At 55.6% G+C, this 24,679-nt stretch overlaps 1 protein-coding gene across 2 annotated transcripts; it reads right to left on the reverse strand.

Moving 5' to 3' along the window:
* Positions 1–1,574: 1,574 nt before the first annotated feature.
* KCNA10 (potassium voltage-gated channel subfamily A member 10) lies at positions 1,575–12,572 on the reverse strand. 2 transcript variants are annotated; one of them, XM_042013563.1, is made up of 2 exons: positions 12,410–12,572; positions 1,575–3,393 (listed from the first exon to the last, which is right to left on the reverse strand). In XM_042013563.1, the coding sequence occupies exon 2, from the start codon at positions 3,317–3,319 to the stop codon at positions 1,769–1,771; it is 1,551 nt and encodes a 516-aa protein (XP_041869497.1). In that variant the 5' UTR covers positions 3,320–3,393; positions 12,410–12,572; the 3' UTR covers positions 1,575–1,768. The 2 variants fall into 2 exon arrangements, with proteins under 2 accessions (XP_041869497.1, XP_041869498.1); XM_042013564.1 differs by lacking the exon at positions 12,410–12,572 and adding an exon at positions 6,835–7,451.
* Between the last annotated feature and the right edge of the window lie 12,107 nt (positions 12,573–24,679).

The raw sequence follows: 24,679 nt of genomic DNA on the forward strand, positions 1-24,679 counted from the left end.
GAAAATTCAAGTTTTCTGGAAGGAAAGGAGAAAGAAGCTGCTATGAAATAAGAATAATGACGTGGAAGAGCAGCTGGGGAGAATTGAGGGGTGAAAAGAGAGGAGCTGGGAATGTTTGGGTGCTGTTTCCAGCTGTTCCCAGCTGTTTCTCCTCCAGCTGTGCCCAGCTGTGCATTCTCCAAGCGTCCCCACAGATGATGGAACTTGGACACAGCGGGAAGGAGATGAAATAGCTCTGACAGTTTCTCCTGTCCGAGATGATGGTGTGGGGTTTGCAAGAGATGGGGAAAAGGATGGTGGAAGGATGGGAAAAAAACAACAGGGAGAGCAGGTGATAAGTGGGATTTGTCCCAGAGGGAAAAGGAATTGCACTGGTCATGCCTCCGATCCATCTCCTGGGGTGCAAAACACCTCATTGCAGAAAGACAGTGCACAAAATCCCCTAAAACCAAAATAAAAACCCCCTCCCACCAGGACTGTGGGATTTCTGCTACAGGGAAAATCCCGAACCCACATTTTCCAACAGACCAGGAGCAATAAATCTAATCCCTGTTCCACCACTGCTTTCTGAATGAGATTGCACACCAGGGATGCTGGCACGCTGTGTAATGATCACGGGGATCCGTCAGGAGATGAGACATCCATGCAGCAGGTGTGGGATAGCAGAGCAGATGACACACTGCACGAGAAGCTGGGATTTTAATGGAGGCAGAAACATCAGAAAAAAAGAAAAAACAAGAGTCGAGCGAAACAGGGAAGTGGGAACAAAATGTTTTTGTCAGAAAACCTGCTGGCATTGGAGAGAATGGCAAAATGAGCGGTTGCTGGCTGCTCCCATCCAAAGTGCCTCTGGAAATTTGCATTTTTAGGAAAGCAGAAGTGCCTTGTTACAGCAGGGAGCGGAGCTGTCAGGAAATGTTGGCTCTCATCGCTCTGTGCCCCCTTTACAGCACCAGAAGTGACAGTAAAAGCTACAAGGTCACAGTGGCTCGTCCCCAGGGTTGTTTGTAGACCAGATAATGAGCGTTTGCTGCAGGAGGAACCCCATTCCCTCTCTAAGAGCTCAGTTTTCCAGCAGAAACCCCAGCGGGCTTTGAGCCGCGGTGCCCTGGACCTCTCGTGTGGCTGTGCCACCGTGACTGGTCAGCATCCCCTAATCCCCCACCTGCTGCCTCGGGGCCATCCATGACTGCCCACCCTGCTGGGCCATCACAGTTAATTAGTCAGGCAGACCAGGGAACCCATCCAGCTGAAAATATCCCTTCTTGTTTCTTTTTGCCAGCTTATTTTTCAGTCGGAGCTGTCGCAGGTGTGGGGATTTGTGAGACCCCCAGATCTCAGGTGGTGGGTGGGGAGGAACTGTTTAAAATGGGCTAAGAAAAGCAGGGAGCTGGACCCACCTTCATTCCTGGACAGCTGGGTGTCACCGAGCCAAGCATTTCATGTCATTTTGCCCTTTTTCCTCTCCGGTAAACGGGGAAACCTCTGTATGTGGGGAATTCCACTCTGACGCCATGGACGGGGAAGAGAAATGTCAAGCAGATGAGCATCAAATAAAAAACACCAGACCGATGGGGAGGGCAGAGAGATAAGAAAGATGGTATTTATTTGAACAGCCACAGGAAATCAGAGATTGAAAAATGTCTAGAAAAAAAAAAAAAAGCAGCAGCACATTTGGTTAAAAAAAAAAAATCAGAGCATGCAGATGTTGGATACGTTTTCCAGCCAATCCCACCTGACCGTGCCCAGTCCCTCAGGGCCTCAACCATCATTTTTTGGCCTTGTCTCGAGGGTAACCCCCATTGGTCTTATTGAGTGACTCCATGCTGCCATTGCCCGTGGCCACGCTGGCCAGCAGCCGCTCCACCTCCCCGGGCAGCATCTGCTTCTCCTCGTTCTCCGTCTCCCGGTGGTAGAAATAGTTGAAGTTCGAGACGATGACGGGCACGGGCAGAGCGATGGTCAGCACCCCCGCGATGGCGCACAGAGTCCCCACGATCTTCCCGCCCAAGGTGGTGGGACACATGTCTCCGTAGCCCACGGTGGTCATGGTCACCACGGCCCACCAGAAGCCGTCGGGAATGCTGGAGAAGTGCGACTGCGGCTCATCGACTTCCGCGAAGTAAACGGCGCTGGAGAAGAGGATGACGCCGATGAAGAGGAAGAAGATGAGCAAGCCCAGCTCCCGCATGCTGGCCTTGAGGGTCTGCCCCAGGATCTGCAGCCCCTTGGAGTGCCGGGAGAGCTTGAAGATGCGGAAGACCCTGACGAGGCGGATGATCCGCAGGATGGCCAAGGACATGTTCTGCTGCCCGTTGAGTTCGCTCTGCTGGATCAGCTCCGTGGTGAGCGTCACGAAGTAGGGGATGATGGACACAATGTCGATGATGTTCATGATGTTCCTGAAGAACTCGGTCTTGCTGGGGCACACGATGAACCGGACAAAGAGCTCAAAGGAGAACCAGACGATGCAGGCGGTCTCTATGACGAAGAAAGGGTCCGTGAAGGTGCTGTGGGCCAGCAAGGTGTCTGTCACATTCTTAGAAAGCTCCTCGGCGGACTTAAACTCCCTCTCCTCCCGGAACTCCGGCAGGGTCTCCATGCAGAAGATGATGATGGAGATGACAATGACCAGGACAGAGACCAAAGCTACACCTCTGGCTGCACTGGAGCTCTCGGGGTACTCGAAGAGCAGCCAGAACTGCCTGTGAAAGTCATTGGTTGGTAAGAGGGTCTCAGGATCCTTGATGAACCCTTCATCCTCCCGGAACTGGTCCATGGCTTCATCACCCAGCTCATAGAAGGTGATTTCATCAGCAAAGACGTCGATGGGGACGTTGGCCGGGCGCCGTATTTTCCCCCCAGACTGGTAATAGTAGAGGATCCCATCAAAACTGGGCCTGTTCCTGTCAAAGAAATATTCATTCCTCATGGAGTCAAAGTAACGCATCCTCTTTTCCGGGTCCCCAAGCAAGGTCTCGGGGAACTGGTCGAGGGTCTTGAGCCGCGTCTCAAACCTCAGCCCAGCGATGTTGATGATGACTCGTTGGTCCCCCTCATCCATGCCCACCCTCTCCCCCACCAGGTGGTCGCTGAACTCGGTGGAGAACCTGGAGAAGATGGTCTCATTGTTGGCGTTCTCGCTGTTGATGAGGATCCGCAGGTTGGACAGGAGGTTGGCGCAGCTGGGGTGGCCTTTCCGCGACTGCGCGGCGGGGCTGAGGTCGTTGGAATAACAGGGATCCTCCACGATCTGATCGGCGTTGTCAAAACTGACCAGTGCCACCTCCATCTCCTTCCAACTGGCCACGTCCATCATACACTAATCAGCTCACCAGCAGAAATCCCCACAGCGGATGCCGGCTGCCCGCGTCTTTCCCACGCTAGGAGGATCTGCAAGGGACAGGGACACAGAGCTGAATTGTGCATGTGCTGAGCAGAGCGAAACAAACCTGAACTCACACCACCCTGTTTTGGTTTTTAATGGAAACATTAATGCCACTGACCGGCAAAATGACTTCCAGCTAGTCTTCACCTTTGCATCCTGCAAAGCCTTTTGGCAGGGCTTTGTCATCGTTAAAGCTCCCAAACCCACCTCCAGAACCCAAGGATGAAAGGTCAGGCAGAAGCAGAGGATGGGGCTGAATCCAGGTGTCCCACCCTGCCTCTCCCCAGTGATCCCAGAGCAAAGGTTCCTTTCATCCTTTTCCCGGTGCGGATCCAAAGTTCAGAGCAGGATTTGGAGCTTTTAAACACGGCTGTCCTGCTTAAGAGCAGCCCTTGATCCAGGTGGGAGAGGCATTGGGTCAAACCCCAGGAGGTCCTGGGCACGTTGCAGTTGGGTCAAGCAGTGTTTGGAAACAATTCCCAAAGCAGGAACCACGCGGGAATTTGGGGTGTGCAGCCCAGCAGGAAGCAGGCCAGGAGGAGAAGTGTCCACCAGCCTTGGAGAATGCCTTTGCTCTGGGAAGAGGGGTTGGAACAGAACCCCTTGTCTTGATCCAGACCTTGGGGCGGGCAGAGGATGGGGTGACATCCTCCAGAGCTCTCCCAGTCCTCCTCCACGACAGACCCAGCACATTCCCAGCCCCAGGAAGAAGCTCAGGACTGAGCACTCGGGTCACTGGAGAGCACCTTTCGGGCCACGGGGTGGATTATCTCCCAGACCAGCTCTGTGAGGCACTCAGGAACAGCCAGCATGTCCCCAAATATTCCCAGGCACACACCTCCCCACACACCACCGACATCATTCTGAACTCAGCAAAGTCAAAGAGGAGCCCAGGGACCAGACCAAGTTACAGAGCTGGGAAATTACCTGTCCTGCCTCAGGGAGAAGCACAGAGAGGAATCAGGCGTTAACAGGGAACGCTTCTGTGGAGATTCTCCCCAGAATGAACTTTCCAAGTAAATTCAGTGCCCTGATTTATTTCCCCTCCAAATGTATTTTCCAGACATGAGACACCACAGGAGGACACGTGGAGCTGCTCTGCGTGACCGCCGCTCACCAAGGGCACTCCGGCTTTCTTACCCAGCCACCTTCAGTGGGAGGGAAAAAAAAACCCAAATGCCCTCAACTGCCAGGAATAGCAACACAATTTAGGCCACGGAGCAGCAGCAGTGGCACCGGGGCCGGTCCTGTGATGAGGATGGTCCCCAGTGCAGGGTTTGCTTCTCAGTGCTGGGCAGAGACCCATCCCCCCATGGCTCCCAGTGCCTCGATCTCCCTCTTTCACTGGATTAATTTGGGGCATTGGATGGATCCATCCTTGCTGACACACAGCTGGGAAGGGGGTAGGACAAGCCAAAATCCTGAATCTGTTGCGGAAATGGGTATCACCATCCCGGCTTGCTGTGAATCCTCCCTCTCCTCCCCTCAGCTTTACAGCCCCGGCAGCAGAACTTCGTACAGGACCCAGCATCCCTATCCCAGACCAGGCAAAGCCTCACTCTCTCCTCGGTGGGAGAGATTCTGGGTGTGCGGACAAATCCTACAATTTATCATAAGTTATTTACAAGACCAGGTTTCTTTGCTTAAACTAAACCCACAAGGCTTGGCTACTCTTAGAAATCCAGCCCTACAGAGCTGCTTCAGGCTGGTTTTGTGCCAAATTCCCCACTTGGGACACGTAGAGGGGAGTGGTTGGGGCAAGGGACAGAACGAAGAACCTCCTGCCTGGAGGAAGCAGCAGCAGCAGCAGCACGGTTGTGTCCCCAAAGTGACCTCAGGCAAAGCTGGGGAACCCCAAGGACTCCAAACCTGAGTCCTCCAGCCCCAGCCATGCCCAGCTCGGACATGCCCAAGGTCTCCGTGGGGCTGGATTCACCCTGGGCTGGACAATTTGGTGGCTTTGTGAGAAGCTGGTGCTGGCAGGATGATTTGAGGCATCGGAGCAGCAATCCAGAGCTGAGGATAACCCTGGTTTCAGGAGCATCAGGAGGCCTGCGAAGGGATACTGCAACAAACCTGGCCCGAATAAAGCTCTTTTGAGTCTTTCAAGGGAAAAACAAACCCTGAAGGAAAGAAGAAAAGCAGCCCACCTCATTCCCTTCTTGCATTCTTGTTTGTTCTTAATATGAATCCCAAGCTGATTTTTAAATCAGAATAAAATAAAGTTTGAATCAGAGTTTAGTGTTCACTGGCAGGGTGAGCTGACCTGACCCACCACACCTCCAGCCTGGGGGAGAACCCAGAGGGGTCCCCATGTCTGGGAACGTCTCTTGGCAGTGGAACAGAGTGGAGCAGCTAAAGCTGACCATGAAATTCCCAGAATCCCAGAGTACGCTGAGCTGGAAGGGACCCACAAGGGGAAATTGCATCCCGAGGCAGCACGGTGAGGTGATCTCGGTGTTTTGAGCGTTAGGGACGCTCGGCTCTTGGCACTGCTCATTGGGCAGGAAGGCTCCCCAGCCCCAGCTTGGAGCGACATCTGATTTGGGATGTGCTGAAAGCTGCCTTTGCTCCAGAGCCTCTGCGAACATCGAGCTGAGCCCCCCCAGCACCGTCCCTCCTGGGGAAACTGAGGCACAGAAGGGGCAATTTACATGTCTTGGGCAGGGCTGGGAGTGGAAAGTCGGGCTCATTCTCCCCCCTGGGACATGGAAAGGAGCTTTTTAGCTCCATTTCAAGCCCTTGGAACAGCTTCCCATGGGATGCAGGGCTCTGAGGTTCCTTTCCTTGCCTCAAACCCCCAGAACACGCCGATGTCTGTCTGTCCCTGTCACTGGAGGGAGGTGTCCCGCCTGTCCCCAAGCCCCCGAACCACCTTATCTGTCTCATTTTTAATTAAGACCAAAACTAACAGGGCGTCCCGAAGCCACAAAACATCCTCCCTAAGCTTTGCACCGCGCTCCAGGCTCCAGCCGAGGCTTGAACTAGAAAGTTGCCTCGTTTTTTCCTCCTAAATCACCCAACATCTGCTTCTCGGAATCTGATTAACTAATATCCTTCAGCGGAAATCCCTGCCTGTGGAAAATCATAATAATAATAAAAAAAACCACACGAGGGAGAGCGACGGTGAAAGAGAAAGGTCATTTTGAGGGAGAGTTTGTGTTTTACCCAGCACATCCCAGGGAATCGGGGCTGTGGTTTCCACCAGGCTCTCTGCATCCAGTGAAACCTTCCCGCCTGCAATCCCCTACTCTGCCCACTCCTTCCACCACCCTCACGCTCCTGCGGCGAACAATATCCATTTCCGAGGTTTTTCCAGATTATTGGAGGCATTGAGCCTCTTCTCCCCCCTCCTCTCCTCTCCTCTCCCCATCATCCCTGAACGGGATGAGAAAGGAGCAGATTCTTCCCGCTGCCCGCCCATGCCAGCGCCTGCAAGGACTCACCTGGACAGGGCATGGAAGCGCCAAGGCTCTCTGCATCTGGGAAGAGAGTTATTAAACACGCATAGGGATGTGTAGGGAAAGCAGAGATGAAAGAAAAGTCCAGCCGTACCCTCGAAAGGTGCCTTTGGGATAACGCAGGCAATGTCATTTAAAAGGCTGCTCTCTCTTTGATTCACCGGGGAATTGGCAGCCCCGCGCTCCGGGGCCGGGCTTTGGCAGGCGCGGCCCTGGGATCCGGCACCGTGCGGAGCCCCGGCCCCGCCATCCCCCGGCGAGCCCTGGAGTCAGCCGGGGGTCCATGGGGACAGGGGCTGGTGCCGTGCTGGGGACACCCTCTCCCCACGCCCCCTCGCCCGGGGAGGGGGGACCCGGCCACCCACCTCCTGCCCCCAGCCGCCGGCGGGCGAGACGGGGGAGGACGTGCCCTTCTGGCGGATGCCACCTTTAATCCCCGGTAATGCTCCGGATGGTCCAGCGGGGACAAGTCTTGTCCGTGACGTGGCGAGGTCTGAGCTGGTCCCCGGGAGGGAGGCCGAGAGGGGGGACAGGGACCCACACACCGCTGGCACCGGGAGAGAGATTTACAGCAGGCGAAAGGGCTCTTTTCAGTAAGAATATAAAATAATGGCATTGAGAAGAGGAGGGGAGGGGAAAGCCCAAGGGTTGGAGCATCCCCCGCTGCCCACCTACCTCTCGCCTGTGGCCGTGGGGACAGCGGGCGCCTTTCCAGGAGGGGACGGCCACAGTGCCACCACCACCACGTGGGACATCTCCGTCCCCGCCCCGGGGTGACTGGGACCAGTTGCGGCAGCGGGTACAGCTGGCACAGCCCAGCAAAGGGCATCGGTGGGGGACGAGGGAGAGGAGGGACGTGGCCCTTCCTCAGGCCTGGATGCAGCTGGATGCTGGCTCAGACCCCAGCGCCACTGGGCTTGTCACCTCCAGGAATTAATTAATTAATTAATTAATAAGCTCCCTGGGTGGACAGGACCGGGCAGGTTGGCATGAGGCGTTAAAATAACTGGGGTTTTTGTTTTCTTTCCCCGTTTTTCCCTTCTTTCCATCCCGGAGCTTGCCATGCTCACGGCCATCTCGACTTGGGTGCTCCTGAGTGGTTTCGTCCCTGTTGGCCTCACCCAGGGCTGGATCCCACCTCTCCCTTCACCCAGGTTACCTTCCCACCCTCCTCCTCCTCCTCCATCTCCTCCTCGCCCTCTCAGGCAATGGGGGAAGGCAGAGGAGGGGGTGGCACATTTCTACCCGCAGGCTTCAGCCTGAATTCCTGAATTCCTCCACGGTGACGCTCCTTTGCTCTTGAGGGACCCGGTCACCTCGATTTCCCCCCCTCCAGCATCCTTTTCTGTCCTCTGAGCTATTTCTCCTCTCATGACGTTAATGAGCACATTAAACCTCCCTGCCCCGGAGGAGAGCCCGGCTTGGAGCCGGCTTGGAGCATCTTACAGACGTCTCCAGCCCTCTGTGATGGAAAGGGGACAGGAGATTATCCAGACCTTTGATCAGGTCCTTCAGGGAAGCTTTATCGTTTTACACACCATTTCTCTACCCCTGTAGATTACAGTCCTTAAATTTACCCTCAATCCACTGAGGGCATCTATGAACAAAGAGGAGTTAATTTTACATTCCTGGCACCTAAATTCGGCTTGTGTCCATCTCCCCTCCAAACCCAGCTCTGGAAGGGCTTTGAGCACAGGGTGATGAGATCTGTTGGCAAAATCTGACCTCTTTTGGTGTTTATTTTCCCCAAAATCTACCTGGAACTAACCAGGGTCACTTCCTGCACCCGGGCAAAGAGCAGCTGTGGCTGAGGGAAATGCGGAGCATGAAAAGCACCCAGAGGAGCCGAAGATCTGGCTTGTACTGGGGCTGAGGAGCTTTAGCAAAAAAACCCTTGATAATGGGGATATCTCCGGAGTGACAGCGCTGCTGTGGTCCGGAGGAGACGGGAACGGGGGGAGATGCCCGGAATAACATCACTGCCTCCAAGAAACGGGGCAGTTACACAACTCCCTCATCTCTGGGGAGTTCGGCTGCACCCCGGACACCCTCGGGAAAGTTCTGCCTTTGTTCCCAGCCAAGGTGACCTTAAACACCCTCTTGGCTTTAAGGATTTCAATCCCCGCTCCAGCCAGGCTGCCCCAGGCACTCCTCCGGCTCTTCTTTCCCTCTAACCCTCTGCTCCTGGAATCACCAGCTCTGCTGGGATTTATCCCGCAGACAAATTTGGCCCCCGAGGGTGTCCTGCATCCGGGATGGACCAGAATCCAGCAAGTCCTGGTACAGGATCGCTGCTCAGCAGCTCTGCACGCACAGCTCTGACAGCAGAGGGGAGATAAAACACCCTCGAGCCTGTCCTAAAACAGAGAGGGATTAGCTGGCAAAGGAGGAATATTTGGCAGCAGGTGCCTGAATTTTTGTTTGCACAGGGAGCTTAATTTTCCCTGCGGGAATGGTGCAGGAGACAGAGCAGCTCATCCCAGCCGCTTCCCTCTGCTCTGACGCGGGATGAGCCGGAGCAGGGAACAACGGGGAGGCTGGAGGGGTCCTGCAGGTCCCGTCCCGCAGCGGAACGAGGCAGGGACTCTTTCTTTGCTTCTCCTGAATTCTCTGAGCCCACAGAGACTCCTGTGAAATCCGTGTGGGCCGGGCTCTGCCGTGCACCGGCTCCGGTCCGCGGAGCAGCTCGGGGCAGTAATGAGCCCCCGCTAATTGTCCTCTCCTTGCCGCACTAATTACCTGGGGTTCAGTAATTCCAGCCCCGCGGCTCTGGGATGGAGCTCAGGTGGCTCCGCGGCGTCTCCACCAAGGGAATTTTTCTTATTTCTCGTCCCAGCTAATTGAAGTGCCCCTCAATTAGCAACAGTCCCCCAGCATCAGGAGGGCTGGATTTTGGGGGGGTGCAATTTGTAAAACCACGACCCAGACCCTTCAACGCCCTCGATTAGGGCTGGGTTATTAATATTCGAGCTCTGATTCGGGCACGGAGTGTCCTCGGAGGCTTAGTGAGGTGCCCTGGGCATCTGGCACTGATGGAGCGGGGCAGGAATCATCTCGGGAAGGAAAACACGGAGCTTCTGGGTTTGCTGCTGGGGGAGACCCTGTGAAAATTTGTGGCTGGTCCTCCTCCTTAGGAGAGGTGTTTGCGAATTGAACTGTTTAGATTCCAAGCGAATGTGTGCAGCTGTGAGGGAATCAGCAGGAGGGGAGATGCTGGCAGTTTGTGAATGATAAAAATATAGGAAAGAGTAATTCAGATCTTCCAGGGGATGATGGCATCTGGCAAGAGCTGCCTCTGCTTTGGAGTCCTCACTGTGGGAATAGCAGAGGAATGGAAAAGGGGCCAAAACACACTGAAATAATGGTGTGGCTCAGAGCAATCCCAGGGTTTCTTCAGCCCCAGGAGAGCCCAGGGCTCAGGAGCAGCCAGACCTGAAACCTCTTTGCTTTTAAAAGCAGAGGTTAAAGTTTGTCTGCGGCAAGGGGGGGAAGGGGGGGACACGATGAGCCTCAACATTTAAACACACAAATTGTCTTTAAACTGCAAGAGAGTAGGTTTAGATCAGGTATTTGGGACTAAATGTTCCCTGGGAGGGTGGGCAGGCCCTGGCACAGGGTGCCCAGAGCAGCCGTGGCTGCCCCTGGATCCCTGGAGGTGTCCAAGGCCAGGTTGGATGGGGCCTGGAGCAGCCTGGGACAGTGGAAGGTGTCCCTGCCAATGTCAGGGGTGGGGCAGGATGGGCTTTAACATCCTTCCCAACCCAACCCATCCTGGGAATCCATGAAATTGCACCAGGAAACAAATTATGAGCCTGAGCCAGCAGCCACCAGCTCCTACAGGCTACTTCCCTCTCCGTGCCTCAGTTTCCCCAGGGCTGTGGACGTGCCATAGAGCCAAGCAGGAGCTCTTCAGGAAAAGAGGCACATGAGGAAGATCCCCAGCTGGATTCCCAGTGCTGGGATGGAGTGTCCATCACTGCTGACCCCACGGCAGGCAGAGACCTGTGCCCAGCCCGACCCCTACAGCCCTCCCCACTTTTCATACCTCCTTCTGATTTTTCCACCCATATTTTTTAATATTTAAAAAATCAGATTATTAGAGAGCTCGGCACATAGAGTCCACGCCACGAGACAGATGAAACCTTTCTTATACCCAGCCATGGAGTCCAAAATTAATCAGCTATGGATTAACCGGGTCAGGATGTAATTTAATAACCAGCGAGGGCGAGTTCCTGCTCGGAGGGAGCCGGCGAGGTTCCGCTCCGAGTGTGCCGTGAAAGCGGCCACAGCCCAGCGCAGGCAGCAGGAAAAGCCAGGTGGGATGAAATCAGCCCTGCGGTGGTGCCGGCTGCTCCACCGAGGGACAGGGATAGCCTGGGACCGGGCCAGGCTTGGCTGCAGCTGAGCCCTCCTCATCTTCCCTGCACTCCGAGCCGGGGTTTAGCCTGATTCAGGAAAAGATTTAAATGGATTTTTGGCTGTGAGGTGCTGCGGTGGCTTCTTGGGGATGCTAAGTGAGCTCTTCGGGGGCCGGGTCTGGTCCCCGCTGGGATTCACGGAGCAGTCGCTGCTGCAAAGTGTTGGACACACTTTGGGGAGCGGCTGCTGAATGAACACACGGACACAAAGCGCTCGGAAAGTGCTTTGATCAGCCTGGAGCGGCAGAGGTGTAAAAAAGGGGGTGCGTGGAGTGACCTCTTCCCTCCGGAGCATCCCGGCTCCGCCCGGGCGCCTGGCTGGGGCCGGGGCAGGCAGCCATCCCCCCACTGCCACCGTCCTGCTTACTGCCCTGTAACACGATAAAGAACTCGATCCCAAATCGATGGGAAACTTTCCCAGTCCGTCCCAAAGTGCTGGGATAGAGGCAGAGCGGCCCCCCTCCACCCCCAACCCAGCACCCAGAGCTCGGTGCTGTCACCTCAGTCTGCTCCTAGGGATGAACGAATGACTTTGTCCCCCTCAGAATCTGCACTGGCAGCAAACCCTGGAGGAGGTCAGCGGCCGGAGGCAAAACCGGAGAGGAGGTATAAATGGAAAGCAATAGGAAGCCGCTAATCGGGTCAGATGGATCCTGCATTGATCCCGATTTCTGCAACAGCAGCACTAAAAGCAGCCTGTGGCAGGTGTGGGGTCCCGGTGTAGCTCCAGGCTTGTGGCTTCGTGTGCTGAGCCAGAGGCACTGCAGAGGTCAGGGCGGCCCCCAGCCCAGCCCAGCAACCCACACTCCCACGGCGCCCGGGAGAGGACAGGGGAATTCGGACCCGCAATAAGTAATTAAGACTTAAAGTGGTTGAGATGACGCCAGTGGGACCCTCTGACTCCTGGCAACCCCGGGGTTCCCCGCAGCACTCCCCCGGTGCTCAGGAACGCTTCACCCTCCCCGTTTCTCCAAGGACAAACTAAACTTCCCCCCTGGTCACCACCACCCAAAAAATACCCACCAAAAACCAGAAAAGCAGCCCCCGACTGCCCCAAACCCACCCACCAACCTCTCCTCTCCTCTGCCCCCAAACTTCCCCCGGCCACGACGGCGGCTGAGCCCAAGAGGGGAGCAACAAACCCGGCTTTAGCATCGTCCTCATCCTCCTCCGGCGTGCGCGATGCCCGTGCTCCCATCGCCGCCTCCTCGGCTGCGCCGGCCGGGGCTGCCCGGCGGAGCTGCCCCTCCGCCTGTGGCGGGCAGCGCTGGGATGCTCCAGCCTCTCCTGCGGAAAGGCGATGCCGGTACCCACGTGAGCCCGGTGGGACTCCTTGCCCTCATTCTCCTTGTGCCTGAAATGGGTTTTTGCTCCCTCGCTTGTCCCGCCCGGCAGCAGCAGCAGCGGCATCCAGGACTCCAACCCACCTCTTTCATGTCTACAGAAGTGTCTGAGGCCTTTGCTTTCCGAGTGAGGGTGAGGAAGGAGCTGCGTGGAGCAGAGGGAGAGGAGGTGATGCCCAGATATGGCCCAGATGTGACCCCTCCGACCAGAGCTGCTCACTGGGATGCTCTGCCACACGCAGCCAGGACAGGTTTCACAGGGAGCTGGTTCTTCTGCATCCACGGAGAGAAAAGCTGGAAAAACAGGAGCCTCCAGTGCTCCCAGTGCCAGCACGGACACACCGAGCACCAGCCAGGTGGAGGCATCCAGGGCCCCTCCGGTCCTTTGTCCAGGCACTTCCTCACCTGGGCCTGGTTTTTCTCCGGCGCACAGGAAAATCCTCTGTTCCTGGGAGCCTGGGATTGACATCGCAAGAGCTCCCAAACTGCTGAAGCTTCGGGAGCAGGAACTGCCTCCCTGGGGCTTTTACCGTGCTGTTCTCCTATGGCCAGGGGGAGCTGCTCCTGCAGGAGCCCCTGCGGGGGTGTCACACCTCGATGGACAGCTCTGGGTCCTGGCTGTGCCTTCACTCAGCCCGGAGCAGCCCCCGGCAGGTGCTGGGCAGAGCTCTGGATGCGGCCACAACCCCTCCGTTGTTCCAGTGATCCATCGGGACTGTGAGCATGACCCACCACCCCCACTTCAGGCAGCCCAGCTGCTGTTCCAACCCTCTGCCTGTTTTTCCAGCAGGATTTAATGAAACCACAACAATTTCCCTTTCCATGTGTTCCCCCAGCGAGCTCCACCTTCCTTCCCTGCCCCAAACTTCCAAGCTGCCCAAAAATTCCCAAGCAAAGGCAAAAACACCACTCTGCAAAGGGATTGGACGCACAGGAACGGGGGAGCACCAGCTGGGGCATTTCCTGACTGACCTCCAAAAGTCATCTGCATCCTGAATCCTCCTGCCAGCATCTTGGGAAGCGGAGCTTTTCCCTCAAGCTTTATTTCAGCCCGTGTAATTGGGGCAGGTTTGCATGCTGTGAACCGGGATAGGAAAATACTGAGATCAGCCTGCACTGAGCCCTTCCAGAGGCATCCCGGCAGGGGCGTGTGATGCCATGAAGATTTTTGCCTTTTCTTTTATACCCCTGTTATACCTTTTTACAACTTCTGTACTCTCAGTGCTTTTTGCCTACATTCTTAGACTTGTTTGTCAACCTAAGAGACGAAAGAAACATTTTAGAAGCTTCGTAGCTGAGGATCAGTGTGCCCCAGACCCCAAGGTCCTCTCCAGAACACATTCTGTAAACCAAGATAGAACCATCCAGGGGAAGGCTCCTTAGGGAGGGGGGCTCACTTGAGCCTCTCATTGGGGAATCTTTGATAGATCTGCTAATTAGTAAAATCTATAATGTTATACCCAATGTTGGGAGGGGAGGGGGACAGAGACACAGAGACAGACTCGGCGGGGTGCATCTCGATGCATATGACCTGGACGTGTACACCTAAGGATCCTTAAAATAAATACCAAGATAAAATCCCTTTTCCCCTTCTAACCGTGTATGCCTCTTGATTTTAAGACCAGGAAAAGGCATCAGTGTGCAGAGGTGGGATCTCCCAGGGTGCTGCTCCAGAGAAAACCCAAGGAAATTAAAGGAATCCTGGAAAATCAGGTCTGGAAAATTCCCCCCCTCCCCCCCCCCAGCTGGGGAAAAAATGGACCACAAAAAAAAAAAAAAGAAGCAAAAAGCTGCCCGTGGGTCCCTCTTCTGCTGGCAGCCCCAGGCTCCTCATGCCAAGCTGGAGCTGATTTTGCCTCGGAGCAGTTTCTCAATCTCCTCCTGTAACCTTTACAAACAGAAACAGCCCAGGGACTCGCAGCTGCCCCAGGATGGGATGCCCCGGTCCCCACTCCACACCCAGGACAGAGCCACAGTTTTCCCAGCTGCATTCCAGGAGCAGAATTCTATCTTGGGATGCAATGGGAAATCAGTCACAAGGCACAGACATGGAACCTTGGCTATAAAAGCCACGTTTTTAAGCCATTTTGGGGTTGGGGAGTTGCAAAGGGAACAGCTCAACCTGGGAACCCCAACCCTGTGTCTCTGGGAATCAGCAAGACAACCATTATTTCCCCATTAAAAATTTGGCTTTGTTTGGTTGAGGCTTTGTTTGGCTGGAATTTCTGCACTGTCTGGAGACTGTCTCCTGCTGAGGCCGTGAAACTCATCACACATCAAACACGGATCAGTCCTTACCGGGTAATCCCGGGGTGGTGCTCAACTGGACCTGACCCCAACACTGACCAAGAAAAGCCTCTGATCGCTCCGAGCTCTGCCACCCATCCCTCACCCCGGTGACTGGTTTTCCATGGACTTTCCCATCGGTGTTTGGAGGATGGAAGCGTTGGTAGAGCAAGCAGTGAGCGCTGAGCCAGCACCAGGACTGGCTCCTGCACTGCCCCACAGGACCAGGGAACACAACCTAAACCAGACTCTCAGAAAATCACGTTATTCTTCACCACTAAATGCAAACTGTACCAAATCCACGGAACCAGCAGCAGTTTGGACCCAATATTCCCATTAACCCTCCCCACACCCTGCTCTGTGTCACGGGGGTAAGCGCTGCGCAGTGGGGATTCCCACATTCCCTCCTTGGGACCACCTGAAATGTCCCTCTCCTTCCCAAGCCAACCTAAAAAGGGACATCCCATTAACTGTTACTATTCTTGCAGCCTGAACCTGACGTCATCTTTCCTGCATCCCATCCCCTCCCAGTTTAATTCATCCCAACACAACGGATGCTCCCAACACTGTTTTGGAATTTAAGTGACTCCTTGACAGCCATGGATTTCAGCCCATCAGAAATCCTGATGAATTATTTCACTCCAGTTCCTCACAGTTTAATTGGAGCAGGCTGAAGGCAACCAGTATTTCCTGGGAGCATTTGGATGTCTTCACCATCCCTCGCACGCGTTCCCATAAAGCAGATTGCAGCGCTGAGGATTTTCCAATGGAAGCCTTGCAGAACATTCAAACCCATTAAAAAGATCACAGCCAAAAGTAACCACTTTATTTAAGTCTTGGAAGAGAAAGAGACTGCGAATGCTCAAAGCACAGAGTGTCTCTGTCTGGGGTTGGGCACAGACCCAAGAGCAGCCAAAACTCCTGTATCAGCACAAGCTGCTCTAAAGCCACGAGCCCAGCACCAATTTAGCTGGAGATAAAATGGAAACCTTTTCAACCAGGGGATTCTTCCGCATCCTACTGACAATAAAGTAAAATAAGCAGCTTAATATAGGTGGGAACCTTCCCAGCTGGGCTCGGCTGCATTTCCATTCTATCGCCAATGGTGTCTACAAGCACAGAAAAAACGATAAAGCCAGTGACTCACCTGCAGCCCTGGTCAGGCAGCCCAGGTCACAGCCCTTCCTCGGGCAGGAGGAGAATCCCGGCGGTTCTGGACGTGGCAGGTCCCTGCACATCTCTGACACGCAGGTAAGGATTAGAGTTTGTGTCAGGAAAGACTCAGATTCGGAAATCCTACACCCCAGTGAAACCCTACCTTGCCTCGCTGTCCTTGGATTTAAAGGAAACACGGGGAGGAACACGGTGCTGCAAACAGGGCTGTGGGCAGCCCCAAACCACCCCAAACCCTCCAGCAGCCAGCCCAGAGGGAAGGGTGGTACCTCCCAGAGCCCACCTCCCAAGCTGAACCCCCCCAGGGATCTCCTCAGTCCCTGGGGGCAGAATTATCCCATTGGGCAGGACCCCATGGAGGGAGGGAGTCCCCTTGGCATTGAGGGGTCCCCACCTCAGCAATGCTGGTTTTAAGAAGCAACATTTACATTTTAAGACCAAACGGCACCCAAGTGTCCAGCAGCTGTCTCCTGCCCAGCTGTGGGCTGCAGCCCAGGCTTGGGGTCCCACCAAGGCCTGCTCCTCCCTCAACGGGGGCTGCATGGCTTTGGGATTGGGTCCTGGCCTCCACCTCCTCCCTGTGCCACGCTTTAGGGACATGAGGCCAAAACTTTGGGGAGCGGTTGGCTTGAGACCTGTCTGTGTCTGGAGGAGGCGCTGGGAGCATTTCAGGGCATTTCCAGGAGGCACTGAGCACCCCACTCTGTGGGGAACAGGAGAAGGGGCCCTGCATTCAGCTCGGAGCCCCAGGCAGTGCCAGGGAAGAGGTGGCAAACCCCAAGGATGCAGAAGGCTCTTCCCAAAGACCCACCTCATTCCCTGAGCACCAAGAAAGAGCTGTAGGAGATTTTGGCTGCTCTGGTGGCTCCTTCCAAGCCTGTGGTATGGTGTCCTGGTCAGGTTTATCCCAAGAATTCATGGAATGTGTAAAACCTGTCTTCTTTTGGGGGAGGAGGATGGGAGGAAGGTACAGGCTGGAGGCTGCAGAGTGGCCATGACTTTGCAGACCAGCATGGATGGGTCTCCCCCACCTCTCCTTGCCCCACTGAGCTGACCAACACTTTGGTGTTCAGTACCACATCCAATCCCACAGAAGCCACGGACAGCAGGTGGTGCAGGAAAGGTCCATGGCTTGGCCACTCGGTTTTAACCCAACCCAGAAAGAAGCCCCAAAGTCCAACCTCACCCTTCAAGCACCAGCCAGGGCCGTGCAAGCCCAGCACCCTCAGAGGTGGGACTGCCTTGGGTATTTCCCAGAGGCTCCTGTTACACCGCAGCCATGGGAATCTCATTAATTACTCGTTCTGCTGAATGTTGGTAACGAAGGCCCAGGACACATCAAGAATCATGTTCGCATTGCAAATGGCACAGGAACAGCTCCGGAGGGTGATGCTCCACAGAAAGGCCTGAAGTTGTTACAAGGACGTCAGGAGACTTGATACAAAGGGCCGGCTCATTAATAGCTAACGGGGCAATGAATTATGCACCCACTCAGCTGGGTTGGGTTTCTCCCTGCTCACTGCACCCTGACACCCCCATCACCCCCTGCTCTCTGCTTTCTGTCCCTCTCGGTTCTTTCTTCTCCTTATTTTTGTACTTGGTAGGATTTAAAGTCTTTGCCCATCACCCAAAGCTTCAAAGCCGAGTCCAGCCTGTTCCAGGACGATGCCAGAGCAGGACAGGGCACCACCCTGAACCCTCTCTGAGGAAGGCTGGATGCTTCCCCCATCACAGCAGCGCTGCTCCCGCTCCCAGAGACCCCTCGATGCCCTGGAAACCCGAAAGAGAAGCTCCAGGCAGCAAAACAAAAGCTTCCCACCGTGGCGTTCGGCAGGACGTGCCGTGCCCTGCCTGCCATCTGCCCAGCGCGGCGGGAGCAGCCCGAGCTGCCCGTGGCGAGGGCGGCCGAGCGCCAGCAGCTCCGCGCCGGCCACGCTCCAGCGGGTCCCTGGCAGGCAGAGAGGGACGGGAAAAGCTGGGAGAGGGCGTGGAGTGGGAGAAAAGGGGGGGTGGGTCCTCCGTGTGTTGGGACTTCGGGTTCACAGCACCCCCAAAGTCCTGAGCAGGAGAAGGGAAAGCTGAGATTAACTTGGTATAAGGAGGTTCGGGGATCTCCCCGTTCCCTGCGCGACTCCGCCGCCGCCCCCAGCGCTGCCCAGCCCGGGGAGGGCACGGATCTGCCTCGTTCAGTGCGTTTCCAGCTGGGATAACGCAGCAGCTGCTGGGGCTGCTGGCGGGCTGGGACTGCCACCCGCTCCTATTTCAGCTGGGACAGCAATTCCCCTCCCTCCCGCCCTCCCGAGCCCCGTGTCCCTTCTGGTGTGCGGGCAGCGCTCTGGTATCCGCCTGACGCTGAGCCAGCGCGGTCCTTCCCGGCAGCTGCTCCCTCCCGAGCTCGAGATCCCGGCCGTGAGCCCACACGCAGCGTGTCAGAGGCAGCCAAAGGCTGTGCCAGCGTGAGTTCTGTCAACCAGCTCGCATCCCACCACCGCTGTGCCTCGGGCTGGCCCCCGGCAGCCGCAGCAGCACGGGAAGTGCGGGATGCTCACACGGGTGAGCTCTCCACTGCTGCTCGGAGCTGGGGATTTCGGAGAGGTCTGAGGCACAGCCACGACCCCAAAGCGCAGAGGAGGTGAAGCGCATTTAGGGCAGGGCCAGGAGCACCATCCCAGCCGCCGGCCCAGCTCTTCAGCCGGAGGACGATGGTCCCTGTGCCCTGAGGCTCCTTCCCCTAGCACTCTCCCTTCTCTAATCTTCCATTCTCACTTTCTCTGCCCGCTCTGATTTCACGGGCCGGGCTATGCTATCCCTCGTGCCGGGCTGGGGTTGGGCAATCTGATCCCCACCCCCTCAGCAGACCGTCTGCAAACACCGTCACCAACCACCCGGACCCCGCACTGACCCTCAGCTTCTGGGACTCAATGCCCGACTCGCTGCTGCTCCAGCTCCGGACAGGCTCCTTTTCCATGCCCGCCACCTTCTTGCCGGGTTTGGATAACCCCAACCCGCGTCACAGCGGCTCCTGGTCACCAAAATCGGGCTATTCTGTGTCAGTAATAGGAAACTCCCAGCACCTCTGACCAGAGCTCGTGTCCGCTCCTGCCGCTGCTCGCTCCCTGGGGAGAGCAGCCTCTCACCCCAGTATCCACGGGGGATGACACCACAGCGTCCATCTCCAGCCCTAGTTTAATCCCCACCACAGTCTCCTCCCTGAGGGGATGTTGCTTGTCCGTTTTTTATCAGCCGAAGGATGTGGAATCACAAAATTATTTGGACTGGGAGGGAGCTCAAAGCCCATCTCCAATCCCCTGCCGTGGGCAGGGACACCTTCCACTGCCCCGTCCAACCTGGCCTGGGACACTTCCAGGGCTGGGGCAGCCACAGCTGCTCTGGACTGAAGGAAAGGAGAGGGAAATGGTTTCTTTTCAGATAACCAAGGCAGCAAAAAGTCACCGATGGAAAATGAAATGCTGGAGCAAGGTGGTAGTTAAATGCTTTCCCTTTGGTGCCCCTGAAATCCAGGGGAAGATGGAGGAGCGAGGAGGAAAATGGGAACTGGGATCTCTGCTGCATCCTTTCTTCTCCCTGCGCTTGCTGGGGTCAGGCAGGAGGAAGGCGAGGGGGAGGCTCTGGGGCCCTCGCTGGCACCAGCATCACTGGAGGGGAAAATTCCCTCCCGTGAGGTGCAGGATACCAGACTGAGCCAACATCCACCCCGAGGGGATATTCCTGCTTTGTGGAGGCATAAGGCCAAGCATGGCACCACTTCATGGTCACCAAATCCTGTCCAAAGCGACGGTATGGGTGGGGAAACTGAGGCACAAGAGGCTTGAGCTGCCAAACACCCCCTCCCACGAGGCAAGGGAGGAGCAGGTTTTGCTCCCTTTGTTCCTCTTCCCATCCCCAGCCTGAGGGAGCAGCTTTGCCTGTTCAGGTTTCTCCAGCTGAGTCTCCAAATCAGGTCCCTGCAGCAGCTGAAGCCTGGGAGCATCCCAGGGTGTTTGCTGGTGTCTCCAAAGCAGCAGTTTCTGTCTGCTCGGTGCTTGCTGGGTCTTGTTGGCCACGGGTGACTCTGAAAAAATGACCAAGAAAATTAAAGTTACTGTCAGTAATCTTAAATTCACCTTGCAGGGCAATTTGTGCCCCTCCCAGAGCAGATTTAGTGGACCGTAAACAAAAAAAAAGAGACCAAAATAATTCGTAGCAGGAATTAAATCCAACAGTGCCGCTGTCTGGGGGATGGGAATACAGCAGCTGCATCCAGGAGCAGTTGCACAGCGCACCACAAAAACCATTTAAACCTCATCAGCACCGGGGACAGCCCAAGACACTCCCCGTGTTCTCCAGGATCTGCATCCAGCCCCAAGGCAGGGCTGTGCTGCTGAGGAATTGGGGCCTCCCCACTCCCTCCTCTGCAGGGGGCAGGGAGGGAAGACGGAAAATTCACCCCAAAAAGGCTCCTGGAGATGTTGGCGGTGATATAACAGCTCCAGCCAGAAGAGGACAGTGGTGCCTGTGTTTTATTCAGGGTGGCACCGCGAGGGATTGAAAGGCTCCAGTTCTCTGTTTGCTGTTAAAATCCCTCTCCAACACTCACCCGGGCTCTGAGGGGGTCCAGGCTATTCCCAGGGACAAAAACCATCCAGCTGTGGGTGCAGAGGTGCTTGAGGGGACCTCAGCTGCGGCAGAGCTTGGCTCTGGCTGCTGGGAGGGAGCAGGGAGATATTGCGACAAAGATTGAACCTGAGGACGTAGAGAATTCATCTTTTGGGGGAAAATTTTTGCCTCAGATAAATCAGGACTCACTGGGCTGATCGGAAAGGTGAGGAGGGAGCTGCTTCAGCTGGTGCCATCGCTCCCTGGGGAAGAGATAAATAATGGGCATGGACATAAATATCCCTCTTCCTGCACACGGGCAGAGACAAAAGAGAATGGAAACACCCACTCATCAATGTGAATTTAAATATGACATTTCTGTGCATGTTGATACATATGTAAATATCCTATAACTGCACAGGAACAGGTATTCAAGCTGTTCCCTGCATCCCAACATATTTTCCTAACCCCAAACTGACCCCAAAGGGGAGAGCTGCCCATGGCAGAGGGGCTGGCACGGGCTGCAGGGGTAATTTCTTGCTTGGAGTTAAAGAAAATGAGGATTAAAGCGAAAGCAGAGCTGGAAACCTGCCAGGACCCACCCACATACCAGGGTCCCGTTGTGCTCCTGCTCTGGGGAGGAAGGCAGAGAACAGGAAACACAGGGAGAGACCTTTCCCTGTGGAAACACAGGGAGAGACCCTTCTGCTGCCAAAAATCACCAGATTTAGGGATCCAGCATCAAAACGTCCCAGGGATTTGGCACCAGCTCTCAGGTGCTGCAGTGAGACACTGATTCACAGCTCTTTCATAGGCTGAACCTCCAATCTGTATTTGTTTCTCTAAAAATCCTTCACCCCGGGATGGAAAGCCAGAATTGCCCCGTAAGAGGGGTTTTGTCTGCCCCGCTCCTCGGGAGCAGGGGGAGAGGGGGCTCTTGGTGGCAGACAGCAATGTTTGGATGCTGCAGGAACTGGGAAGGTCCCACTTGCCCCTCAAGCTGCTCACGTGCCCCAAACCCTCCCTGTTCTGCTGGTCCAGAGCTCACTGAACTTCCCTCTTGCCACGGAGGCCGGATGCAAAGGGCGAAGATCCAGCTCAGGAAGGCTCTCGGTGGAGATGAGGCTTCCCAGCATTGTCCCAAAATGCTGCTTTCTTTCCCCAAGCGCCGCTGCTGCGATGCAGAAGCCGAGAGGACTCCCCAAGCTCGGCACATCCCTCGTGACGAGCTGTCACATCCCACTCCGTCAGCCCCGACCTCCGAGCGCTGCGATGAGCACGAGAGAGGGGAAGAGTCCTGACAGACGGAGCCCCTCCGCCCTCCTTCAGCCCTCCCCTCCTTCCTCATCCCCAGCGTGGTATTTCAAACCCGCTCTTTGCTGGTGCAAACCTGCCCTGGTGCAGGGCTGCTCCCGGCAATTAAGGGGGGACAAGGGTCCTCTGTAAAATTTATCCTTTTGGGAGGAAAAATGGGAAAAGCCACTCACTCAGCCCCTTTGGGCAGTCCCCTGGGCTGGAGAGGTGACATTTGAACATGGATAAATCCTCAGGAGCTCTTGGATGCTGATATATCCATCACCCCAGCGGCCTTGCCACCCCACAGACTTCCTGGGGTAAGATACCTTAAAATAAGCATTTGGAAAAAGGAAACTTTCAGAATTTTCCCTGACTGCAGGTGGCTCCTGAGGGGCTGGTTCCTCCTTGCCGCTCCCAAACTTCCCCTCCAGCCCCCCACCCCTCCTCCTGCTCCTGCCAGCTCCGCAGGCAGCACCACCCTCTCAATTCCCCGGCGTACGCCCTGAAACGAGACAGTGAAATTCACTGGTGTAAAACAAACCAACCCACAGGAGCCCACCTCTCCTCATCCCTTCCCTTAACAATCCTTCTTCCCCCTCCCGGGATCCCGCAGGGGAGGACGATGAGACAGGAGCTGCCAGGGAGCTGTCACAACATCCCCGGCACCCGTGCCTGCGACACGCGAATCCGACAGCCACATCCCGGCTTTGTTCCTGCCTCACCACCTAAACCCAACCCCTGCTCCCTCTAAGCTTGGCCTGGCCTCACTCACCTGCTCCACCCCAAGACCAGGACATTCCTGGCTGTCCCAGTAAGACCAGAAGCCCCAGGGATGCTCCCAAACTGGTTTCCCTTTGCCAAAGGTCCTTTCCCAATCTCAGGCAGGTGGAGCTGCTCACCAGATTATCAACCTCATTCCACAGGTGCCCAACTAACCCAGCCTGGAAGGCTCCAGACTCCCTGATAATGCTAATGAGCAGGTTTTCCTGCTGGTTGGGTCAAAACCTGGGTGAAAATCTAGGAATTGGGTAGGAAATAGGAAGGAAAAGGTGATGGGGCTGGGCTGGCAGTTTGAGCCCAGGTCTGGGGCTGGTTGCAGCGTTGTCCCTTCCCATTGCCCATGGCTTCACTGGGAGGGTGAAAAGGAATGATGGAGATGCTGGATCATCCATGGAGATGCTGGATGGAGATGCTGGATCATCCATGGAGATGCTGGATCATCCATGGAGATGCTGGATGGAGATGCTGGATCATCCATGGCGATGCTGGATGGAGATGCTGGATCATCCGTGGAGGTGCTGGATGGAGATGCTGGATCATCCATGGAGGTGCTGGATGGAGATGCTGGATCATCCATGGAGATGCTGGATCATCTCTTGGGGTGGGCCCATCATCTCCGCCCCACAGATTTCTGCAGAAGCAGGCAGGGCTCTGCAGCACAGGCCCCAGGGCACACGTTACTAGGGATGTGACCTGGAAAAGGTCTGGAGAAACCATTCCATCCCTGTTCTCCTCCACGGGCAGCCCCAGGGTCATTCCTGGGGGCTCCGGGGCTACAGGAGCCTCTGTTTGCCCCCATAACCCAGCCAGATGTGCTGCACCCCTGGAGAGCTGAACCTGGGGACCCTCCAGAGGCAATTCCCAAGGGGGAAACGGCTCCCTGAGAAATAATCCTGCCGGGATTAGGGAGAAACCCTCATTTTCATCCTTTTTAACCCTGCCCCGATGTCAGTCCATGTCCTGACTCAACCCTGCAACCTACCCCCAGCCCTCCAGCTCCAGGGGGCTTCTTGGAAAAGATTTTAAGCAAAATATTAAAGCTATTCCTGCAGTAAATGCCAAGTGGGACAAATTGCTGAAATTTGGGAAGTCAGAGGTTGACTTAGAGGAGGCCACATGGGGAAACCCCCTTGAAATCCCACATCAAACTGGTTTGGACACAGGGACAGCTCCTGGTGTGGCTTCCCCCCATCCTCACTGGAATTAAAAGTTAAAATAAGATTTCTTTTTTTCTTTTCTTTGAGCCAGCAATGACTAATTCTCCTCTGGGAGCAAAGAAATAATTGCGGGTCTTTCCCAGGGAAGGGACGGCCAGCCCTTCGTTTCGAGGCTGGGCAAACCCTCAGAGTAACCTCTGGAATTTCTCTGCCCCTCCAATGAGTTCCTGACACCTCATCCCTCCATCTGCTAAGCAGGAGTGATCCCTCTCTCCCACCTCACTGGCTCGACGCAGCCCTCGCTGGGATATCTCCATGGGATTAACGACGCAGAATCATTCCACTTTTTTTTTTTTTAATTATTATTTTTAGGGCTGAATAACCTCTTAGGGAAGCCCCAGAGGTGGGATGTGCCCACTCGTGCGCAAACAGGGAAAGTCAGCTTTTCCCATCCGCAAAAATCCAGGGAGTCCTTCACTTCCAGGCTGATGGTGCTCACCATGTGTGGAAATGGTGCTGCTCCCTAAGAATCCCCAGATTTTGGGATGCAGGCAACCAAATTCTCCCTCCTCTAGCCTTTAATTTGCTCCTGGGGGGAAACACCCTCCCCGGAAAAGCTAAAAAATCCCGTGTCACCATCAGTTCCAAACCTAATCCCGCAGAGTTTTGGATGGCGTCTGCTTTGGACACGGGGAAACTGAGGCACGGGGGGCTCCTTCTCCCGGGGCAGGCGGGAGCGGAGTCACGGGCTCCAATCCCCACAGACCACCTGGGGGATCCC

The sequence above is a fragment of the Corvus kubaryi genome, unplaced genomic scaffold (genome assembly GCF_017639235.1).
Source record: "Corvus kubaryi isolate FWS band 111438036 unplaced genomic scaffold, C.kubaryi_AGA036_p1.0 split1-37355, whole genome shotgun sequence".
NCBI classification, from domain to species: Eukaryota; Metazoa; Chordata; class Aves; order Passeriformes; family Corvidae; genus Corvus; species Corvus kubaryi.

Bases quoted from the DNA above. Each gene is read 5' to 3' on its own strand.
- KCNA10 (XM_042013563.1), bottom strand. From the start codon at position 3,319: ATGATGGACGTGGCCAGTTGGAAGGAGATGGAGGTGGCACTGGTCAGT.